General features: G+C 39.5%; 2 protein-coding genes across 3 annotated transcripts; one reads left to right on the forward strand and one right to left on the reverse strand.

The window, feature by feature from the left end:
- Positions 1 to 2,362: 2,362 nt before the first annotated feature.
- On the reverse strand, positions 2,363 to 4,076 carry bbln (bublin coiled coil protein). The gene is made up of 2 exons (XM_056291106.1): positions 3,731 to 4,076; positions 2,363 to 3,434 (listed from the first exon to the last, which is right to left on the reverse strand). The coding sequence occupies exons 1-2, from the start codon at positions 3,807 to 3,809 to the stop codon at positions 3,226 to 3,228; spliced, it is 288 nt and encodes a 95-aa protein (XP_056147081.1). The 5' UTR covers positions 3,810 to 4,076; the 3' UTR covers positions 2,363 to 3,225.
- Positions 4,077 to 4,342: 266 nt separating this feature from the next.
- surf2 (surfeit 2) lies at positions 4,343 to 9,248 on the forward strand. 2 transcript variants are annotated; one of them, XM_056291094.1, is made up of 6 exons: positions 4,343 to 4,698; positions 5,025 to 5,176; positions 5,467 to 5,570; positions 7,089 to 7,271; positions 8,486 to 8,622; positions 8,806 to 9,248. In XM_056291094.1, exons 1-6 carry the CDS (start codon positions 4,624 to 4,626, stop codon positions 8,893 to 8,895), a joined length of 741 nt encoding a protein of 246 aa, XP_056147069.1. In that variant the 5' UTR covers positions 4,343 to 4,623; the 3' UTR covers positions 8,896 to 9,248. The 2 variants fall into 2 exon arrangements, with proteins under 2 accessions (XP_056147069.1, XP_056147070.1); XM_056291095.1 differs by lacking the exons at positions 4,343 to 4,698; positions 5,025 to 5,176 and adding an exon at positions 6,425 to 6,612 and having other exon boundaries at positions 5,471 to 5,570.
- Positions 9,249 to 10,285: the final 1,037 nt, after the last annotated feature.

Here is a 10,285-nt window from a genome sequence, read left to right on the forward strand (position 1 = left end):
TTGTGATTGCAACCACTCCCAAATCCTCGGTGAATAGCACACATTGCCGTTGTAATTCTAGTTAATGCTCATGGTGAAACTGATCGTTGGTTTCAGTCGTTATGCAGCTGTGTTGTTTATAAGGGTGGGGGTACCCGCAGTCAGGTTAGACTGAAGAGGTCACTTGGATAAGTGATGAAACGTTTCTCTCAATAAACGTTGTATCCAGATGAACTGATTCACCTTTCTTTGATAACCACATAAGGCGTTTCACCAGGAGATACTTTGTACTTAAAAATGTTAAAAAATAATGAAAATGGTAATTCGAGTGTTAATCAGTGCTGAATCATAAATCTAATCCCGTTCTTGCAAAGTATCCCCAATTATCATCCTTTGTTTTTTTTTCTTGAAAGTTTTGAGTTTGCGAATAGACCATGTGTTTTGTGCAAAGTTTTTCAGCAGTTGCTTCTCTCCCATCTACCTATTAGTTTGGCCTAAGCCCCAGTGCAAGTTCCCTAAAGGAGAGTGATTGTAGTAATGGATGCTTTTTAGAAAAATGACTGTAAACCCTCTGTGTGCGTTAATTTGACAATGGAAAAGCTGCATTTTGCAAATGTTGAGATTACCCCCAAATGACAGTATTAAAGCCTGAACACAAGAAGCACAGATCATTTCTTCTGAACAAACTGTTTCAAACTACGAAAATGGTGCCCCTTATTCAGTTATGACACTTAATGTTGTTTTTTTGTTTTTTAGACTGAAGGGCTTGTTACTCATTTCTGAAGGACATATCTGCAATAAGAACATGTATGTGATGCTGGTTGGAGGTCTTACAACCTGTTAAATACACGGGTGGGCAATCTTATCCAGAAAGGGCCAGTGTAGGTGAAGGTTTTTGTTTCAACCAAGCAGTAACACACCAGTGTCTCCTAATCAAGTTCCTCAGCAAACCTCTACTAGTTGATTAGTGGGATCAGGTGTGTAACTGCTTGGTTGGTACAAAAACCTGCACCCACACTGGCCCTTTCTGGATAAGATTGCCCAGCCCTTGTGTTATAAGTACATCAATGCAATTTGTAAATTTTGTTGGGACTTTAAACTGTATTTTTCCCAGCACATTCAAAGAGCAAGACAAGAAATTATGCAAAACAATTCAAACTGGCCACTCCTAACTTTCTCAGTTAGTTTAAATGACTGCTGAGTTGGAGAATTTAAATTCTAAGAGCAACAAATCTCATCTTTAAAACAGCTCCCAATACAAAACTTGAAAAGCTGCCATGTGCAAGGAAATATATTTCAAAGAACAGCTTTGATGTAGGGGGGGAAATTGCTACAAAACAAAATGAGGTAAACGTTTAATTTAAAATATATCTTTCACATTTTCTCTCGCAGTTGGAAGTATTTTCTGTGGTCAGCTGTGAAGTTTGGCTCCACTTGAACAAAGTGACTTCCTCCTACCTCTTATATTTCAAGGTATATTCAAGGTAAAACAACCAATGACTTACATTACGACGCTTGTACATGCAAACAAAACAAACATTTTAACAGAGCTGTTGTGGCTTTTAGCTTATTAAGCTCTATTTCAGTTTTTTTTTAATTAAAATATATTTTTCTGGCACCCAGTAGCTGAAGGATTATAGCACATGCCACATAACCGCAACATCCCTGGTTCGATTCCAGCCAGTGACCTTTGTTGCATGCCATACCCATCTCCCTCTCTCCCCTTGTTTCCTGTCCTCCGTTTCACTGTCCGCTATTCAATAAATGAATAAATTGAAGAAAATAAATTTACACACACACACACACACACACACATAAACATTTTTTCCTATACATTGGAGAGATGGAATCATGGTTGTCTAGTAATAAGATTCTGTATCAGTTGCTTGGGAGAGATCCCAAAATATTGGTCAGGTGAATCAGTTTTATGGACATTTAATATAGCAAACTTATGATTCTCTTAACCAGCAGCTCTGATTAGGGGCACCAATATTTGTGAAGGCAATATTCAGAAAACATATATTCCAACATGTTACCAACTTTGAGCTAAACAACTGTATAACAGTTGGTTTAAGCATCAGCTGTAATAAACATCCAGAAGTTATAGATGGAAAATGAGTCATCTCCCTCTCATGTCATCAGGTACGCATCCTTAAACCCCAGTGGATTGAGTCAACCCCAGCTGTAAACCCTTCAAGTAACAACTTTCTCGACTGCCACATGGTGTTTAAGGAGCATGTAAAGAAAATATTTTCGCAAGTTCTATATTCAACTGAACTGTATTGGGCGGTGAAGAGGTCAATGAGTGTCTTTACTAAGCACAAAAACAAACCTAACAGAGCATTTTCAAACGGATCTATGTTTGTTTGTTTTTTTTCCCCATTGTACTTTTATTCAGCATTTGACCAAAAAAAAGTGACATTTTCAAACTGTTGGAAGTTTAAATGTATTTTTGGATGTTTTCCACTTTAGGGTCATCTTAATTTACATTAAAATGTTTGACAGTTCACACACTTAAATACTTTCTACTTAATATTATAACCTTTTCATGGGTGGGGTTATTTTTATGGTTTTATCAAGACCTTAACATTCATTTTTTTATTTTTGGAAAGAGATCTTCAACAGGAAAACGTGACTACCTTGCATTAATCACTCTTGTATTACACATCACACAGTTTGCTTCAAGTATCTGCTTAAACAACCTACAAAGAAACAGGTTTCATAATAAAGTGAATAGTGTAAGTTCATTACTTCAAATGAACTTACACTATGGAATCAAGGATAGTCAAGAAGCTGACACTAAGTCTATAAAAATTAAAATAACCTTTCAGTTATGTCTGAATGGAATGGCCTAGATGCACGGAACGCCAGCTTTTAAACAGCAGGTATCATGAATTTCAACAGATGACAGTGGAGTCATTCCAGATATGTTGTACTCTATGAAAAATATTAAAGGGGCTGTAAGGAGTGGAAGAACCCCATTGCTTTTGGGAAATGCATCAGTACACCATGTGTATAAAGGAGAGGGCTTCAAATATGTTCATGAAGTGTGCAGCCATGATAAAGCATGGTCCCTCTTCAGAAATGTGTGACATTATTGATGTACAGAGATCAAACATAAGTGTCATCAATCTTTTAAGATGCATTGAGGAGTTGAATTGACTAAGTACGTTATATCTATAACCGACCAAGCACACGCCAGCTCTATCCACCCCATCAGTCAATCTAGTTATCCAGAGTCCACGTCTAGGGTTTCTTTGGTGGAGAGGAGTCCTTGTCTCCAGGAACGTGCTCCTCTAAATGAGAACCACCCAGCTGAGCCCTGAACTCGAGCCTTGCTTGTCGATTGGACTCCAACAGTTCATGTAGTTTGCTATTCAAGGCATCGTTCCGTTCCTCCAAATCATCCAGACAGGAGTTAATCTGATCCAGCATAGTATTGATGGCAGCATATTCTGTCAAGAAAGATCTGGGAATGAGTACCTTCATACAAGCATCTGCTAACGCTCTCCTTGAAACGTATCAGATGTAGATGTAAAACAAATGTTGCATCAATTTCCATTCGTTTTTTTTAACAACATCGCAGAAATGACCGACATTTACTGTGATTCTCTGCCGTCAATGGCGAAAGGTCACTGTCAGAACAACTTCCACACCATATATATTAATGGGATCGAGAAACTAATGATTACATGCTGTAAAACAAAAAATACGACAAAATTGTGGCAAATTAAAAACGCTGTCCCCATACCTTCGTCGCTGAATTCATCGTCGTCTTCAATAATACTTTCGTCAATTGAGATGTCGGGGTCGCCGTTTGGTCCAGACATCGTTATCGTGGTTAATTTTGGATTCGCCCCGATACAGGCAAATCCAGCTAAAGAGAAGTTTAGCTACTCGTCTAACTGTACTTGACAACACTCTATAGCTATTAGCAGTTAGAAGTACTCCAAACTCAAACCCAACAGCAAAATAAAATAAATGCCAGAATGGATATTCTATCATCAAACGGATTAGTGTTAGATCAATTCAAAGATTTGAAGAAGGCATACACACTGACTGAAGTATCGAATAGGGAACCAATGGACTTTCATAGGAAAGGCTGTCAGATTAAGTCATCTGACTAAGGACCCACTGATAGCGGCTGTTTTAACTTTTGCCGAAATGTCACGTGGTAACAAATATCACACGTCTTTTCAGCCAAATAAATTTACGACATATTGTCAGCTTGTTAATACTAAAATGTAGATAAACATGATGATTATCAAGAGATAAGCCATAATATGAATCGCTAACTCTGGATTTTAATATGGCAAATATATGGCCCGCCATTAGCTATTTATCGCTCAGCGGGTTTGCCGTTATTTTATTTATCCAAAGACACACTATCTATTGTTCTGTCGCTTCAAAATGATCAAATCAAAGTCTAGTTAGTGATAGTCCTCTGAAATCATCCTTACTATTGAACAAGGTTTATTTAGATTTGACTAAACTGGCTTTCTTAGATTTATCAATGGAGGGCGCCAGGGTACCAAGAATTAGCATTACAAAGTGGCTGCCTAGCCTACACGCGTGGCTCGCGTTTACAAGCGCCGGGTGATCGAAATAGCGTGTTTGAAACCGTTTCACTAAAGTCTCTCGGCGATGGAGGAGTTGCCCGAAGAACTCAAAGCGTTTCTTCTTGAACATCCATTGTTTCATTTGACAGAGGACAGAAAGGTTTGCGAGCAAAATTATATCATATCCTGTTAGTCTTAACAGCTCGCCGCAACGTTAGCTGGCTAAATATAGCTTATTGCTGCTTGCTAGCCAACGCGGAATATCAATGGGGTGTGTGTCACAATGTTAGAATTTAATTTAGCCGTCGCTTTTACCCAACGCCACGTACATCTGAGAGTTAATACAAAACAAGCAAGAGTCTAGTCGGGGGACAACAACGCAATTAAGTGCCAAAAAAACAATAGCAGAAAACTAGGTTCTTTGTCGATTTGTTTTGTTGATACATGTTTTAAGTGGTGTTCGCTTATGCTTGAATGTCGCTTCAGATAAAATGCACAGTAAATGGACACGAGTTCCCTTGCAACCTGGCAGAACTTCAGAATTACACCAGAGGAAAGAAATACCAGCAGATGAGGGCTTCTTCAGAGTTCTGCTACAGTCAATACCAACCACATATTGTTGCTAGCAGTAAACAACCGTAAGACAACTCTTCGTCACAACTTCATTTAAGTTTGTCAATATGTGTTCGCAGTTTTGTATCAGAAAGCTCAACGTTTTCCTTGCTTCACGTTTCTGTAGTATATCATGCATTTGGTTGCAGTTGGCAATTGATGATTACTGTATTGTATAGTATAATTTACTTGATAGTTAAGTAAATGACAAGTGATCATTATAGGTTACTCACAAATGGGCTGGATGTATTGAGTTCATTCACTCTGGGTAGCTACTCTAATTGCTGAAAGTTTGGTTTGATGTCTCTCTTCCCAGCAATCAGCTCTTCTGTAAACTGACCCTCAGACACATTAATCGACAGCCAGCCCATGTCCTAAAACATGTCAATGGGAAGCGTTTCAAGAACGCCCTGAATAAATGTGAGTACTTTTTCCAAATTTCTCATGCTTTTACTCCATACACCTGTTGCTATCCGTTTTGTTTTCTCTCTCATACACCTGGCTCTTGATTTACAAATTCACATGTACAGAACTTGCCAATCTAAGGCCTGACTAATTCTTTGGTCAAAATGAAATAATAGAAGATAATCATATTAATTGATAATGATGTCTATGATCATTTGTGTCGCAAATGTGCTTAGTCAAACTGATAAGTCATTATAATCCCTCTTAAAACCAAATCCAACCTGAAATTCAAAAACTTGTCTATCATTTTATGATCATGTATTGCTGTTTTTAGGAAGTAAAATGCAATGTTGTAAAAAATAGTGCAATAGTGGGAAAATCTATTTTTATGGGGCTTTTCAGTAAAATTGGAATGCTCACTCAAGTATCTGTCCAGTCACCACCCCATGACATGAATAAATCCAATATTAAGAGAACATAATAAAATCCAAATTCAAATCGCATATATTTTTGCTACCTTTAGCTGTAACATAAAAAATAGGTGAGTTCCGATAATGTTGGCAGAACATTAAGTGTTCTTATTATTATACCATCAACATTTTTGAACCAGAAACATATACTGACTCAGAACAAACTGCAAGATAACATAATTCACCCTGTCCAGTTCACATGTTACTGAGACTAGCAAAATCTTGGTTTTGTTCATGAAAGACAATAGAAGATCTTTATCATGTTGCAATCGCTTGAGCGCAATTGCATTTTGCAGTATTCCCTTTTAGAGTTGAGGTCACCATAAACAGGAGCTATCATCTCATTTTATCTACACTTATGTTACTGAATCCATATTCAACTATATATACATACATCAGGGGCGGCACGGTGGCTCAGTGGCTAGCGCGATCGCCTCACAGCAAGAAGGTCCTGGGTTTGAGCCCCGGGCTAGTCCAACCTTGGTGGGTCATCCTGGGTCATCCTGTGTGTGGAGTTTGCATGTTCTCCCCGTGTCTGCGTGGGTTTCCTCCAGGGGCTCCGGTTTCCTCCCACAGTCCAAAGACATGTAAGTCAGGTGAATTGGCGGTACTAAATTGTCCCTAGCAGTGTGTGTGTGTGTGTGTGTGTGTGTGTGTGTGTGTGTGTGTGTGTGTGTGTGTGTGTGTGTGTGTGTGTAGGCCCTGTGATGGCCTGGCGGCCTGTCCAGGGTGTCTCCCTGCCTGCCGCCCAATGACTGCTGGAATAGGCTCCAGCATCCCCGCGACCCTGAGATCAGGATAAGCAGTTAAGACAATGGATGGATGGATCGATATAAATACATCAGAAATGGATAAAAAGCCAGACAAAGTGGTAAACTGAAAAATAATTGGAAAGGCATCCTATTGCACAGACATAATTCATGTTGCATGCCCTACATAAGGGCGATTCCTTTGTGATCTTATAGAGAAAACTAGCTCGAAATGAAACATTTCAACATGGTCACAGTATATTCTTCAGTTATGGACTTCAGCTCTAACAGTTGTTTTTTAATTTCACCCTTAGATGACGAGTGTGTACGACAGGGGATTAAGTATGTCCCAGCGAGGCTCCAACAAAAATCTCGCAAGTGCGATGAAGGGGAGGTCAAGAGGGGGAGAAGCTCCCAAAGGAGGAATCCTTATTCGGAATCCTCATCCAGTGAAGTTGATCATGACTCAGAAGATAGCATGAGTGACCTCTATCCTTGTCAGTATCTGTCATGCAAACACTTCAAAAAAGTGGTCACCAAATGTGTGTCTTTTGCAGTATGCTGCTTTTAATTCCTATTAAACATTACACAAGCAGATTTCTGATTTTTTTGGCACATCTTTGGCAAGCTCCTGTCTTGCCAAAGGTGTGCCAAATAGAGAATTGATCTGGTGAAGTATCGAGTTGGAAGGAAAACCTGCATTTTGTTATCTCTTCATGACTCGAGACAGATGCCACTGTTGTAAGCTATTTTTCCCCCATCTAAAAAACTGAATTGTACAATCTGAAATATTGCCAAAAAATAAAATGTGCATTGGGTGCATTTCCCTTAAATGTGTTTAAGCAAATAGATGGGTGTCTTGAATGTAGAGCTGGAAAGGTGTTAAAAAAGTTTTACAGAGGGGCATCTGGGTGGCTTAGCAGTCTATTCCATTGCCTACCAACACGGGGATCGCTGGTTCGAATCCCCGTGTTATCTCCGGCTTGGTCGGGCATCCTTACAGACACAATTGGCTGTGTCTGTGGGTGGGAAGCCAGATGTGGGTATGTGTCCTGGTTGCTGCACTAGCGCCTCCTCTGGTCGGTCAGGGCACCTGTTCGGGGGGGGGTGACTGGGGGGAATAGCGTGAGCCTTCCATGCGCTACATCCCCCAGGGGAAACTCCTCACTGTCAGGTGAAAAGGAGAAGCGGCTGGCAACTCCACATGTATCAGAGGAGGCATGTGGTAGTCTGCAGCCCTCCCCGGATCGGCAGAGGGGGTGGAACAGCAAGCGGGACATCTCAGAAGAGTGGGGTAGTTGGCCAAATTCAATTGGGGAGAAAAAAAGGGGGGGGTAGTTGGCCAAATTCAATTGGGGAGAAAAAAAAAGGGGGGGGGTTTACAGATTTGATTAGCCGAGCAAAGTTGACATTTTTTTTTGTGTCATCTGGCAATATTTTATACTACTTGTAGACTAACTTCTTTTAATTTAAAGTTACTAATTCCAAACTTTCCAATAATAAATACAAAGAAATGCATGTCACAATAGTCTAATCCACCCCCTAATGGCTATGCAACCACAACAGGCCTTTGGTATTTGTTCTAAATTGTGGTAGAGACAAACTGCTGACAGCTTTTACTTGTAACCTCTCTGAAAGCTTTAACCACTTATGCCTTTTGGGGTTACAGTTTTACCTCGAGTAATCTATGGCAATGTTTCTTTTTTCACAGCAACTGTTTTCACACCGAAAAGGGTAGGGGAAGGAGAGGAGGGTAATGGGAAGGATGACGAAGGTGACTTTCAAATGGATGACAAAGAGGAAGAAGATATTGAAGTGGCTCGCCGAATGCAGCACAAACGCAAGAAGGTGTGGATTTCAAACTGGAATTTTCTGGAATTGTATTTGCTGCCCCTGTGTAATACACATTTCTGTTTAGGCACCGTTTTAGCCCTGAGAGTGCAAAATGTTTGTTTAATCTCGCCCGATGTTCTTTATTCCCAAATGTTAACTGTATTGACAGATATCAGCACATTCACGTATCTCCCTCAGGTCCAGCCCGATGGGAGTCAGATGTTCAAAAACAAGTTCTGGAAAAGAAGATGCAACAAGAAAAGTAGACAAATGCACAGCGGAATATAATGCTTTTCATATGTGTTGGTGTATGTGTATTTTTGATTAAATTAAAAACTGACTTTCATGACAAGTTGGCACTTGTAAAAAATGTTTTCCTATTTTGTCCTACTGGAAAGTAACACTGTGCTGATGTATAGCTCCAATATATTCTCTTAATTATGGGGGTAAAAATATGACAGCAACTGAGTGAAGTGAATCTCAGATAAATGATACATATTCAGATAAGAAGACAATCACACCAAGAAGTTATCACTTAAAAGCATTTCCAGGCTAATTCCTCTGTTAGACTAAACCATAATTTTCAGTGCAAGTTTTTCATCACACTATCTAACGCAACGCTGTCCAACTTCACTTGTGTCTCTGGTATCCCGTCTAGACAGGTTTAATAGTACAATGCACTTAGCCAGTGCTAGTCAGGTATCAGCACATACTTTCTTTAGTGGCACATTTTCCTAACCTGGATTAAGGCAGACAAATCGATAATCACTATGTACCTAATAAAAGGAAATAATTTGTCTACCATTGGAGAAGAGAAAATATTTTCATCAAGTTTGCTAATTGTGGCAAAATAGATCAAATTCATACATGAATTTTTTTTTGGAAATCTACTCCCTTATTCACTGTGTTCATACGTGAGCTGGCTGTTTTTGTTTTGTTTTTTTGTTTTTTTTACTACGGTCCAAACATGTCTTTTGTGATAGGCCTTGTCGTTGCATGCAAAATAGATGAATAGATGAAACTTGAGACAACTCTCAGTGACATCTCGTGTTTGTTTGCTGGACACTCAATACATAACAATATATGGATTTATTGGATGATTTAGTTCTACAAAATATTCTTTTTTTTTCTTTTTTTTTTTTAGCTCCATCAAACGTCTAAATTTTCCGGTGCCTGCCGCTGCAGTTCTGGCCCTACTCCCACCATTAGATGGCAGCATCATATTGAACACTAGATTTAGTACAGCATCCGTCTCGAACCGCAGTGCTGGATGACAAAACATGATACATTAAAGACAATAACGCCCAAATTTCAACATTTTTTTGGTGCTGGGGGTGGTGTTGACACAATAGCACTAATGATTGTTTCATAGGAGTTCATTACACAGTGGGTTGTCTTAGAGAAACGCGTTTTGGTTGTAGATTATGGGTTCAGAGGCATTTTTATCAGTCCCCAATCATACTAAAAAATTGAAGTTCATCTTCCTCTCGAGAACTGTATTGTCTGGTTTAGAAAGGGAGCACCAGTAACAATCCGAGTACCCATTGTCAGGCAGGACAATGAACTATTTGCCATCGATTGACTGACTGATCTTCTTTAGTTCTTTCTGCAGTGATGAAGAGGAGGCCTGCAGTTCAGCTGAGGTCTTAATCTCTAATCATGACTTGCTTGCCGTTGG

The sequence above is a fragment of the Lampris incognitus genome, chromosome 12, assembly GCF_029633865.1.
Source record: "Lampris incognitus isolate fLamInc1 chromosome 12, fLamInc1.hap2, whole genome shotgun sequence".
Lineage (NCBI taxonomy): Eukaryota > Metazoa > Chordata > Actinopteri > Lampriformes > Lampridae > Lampris > Lampris incognitus.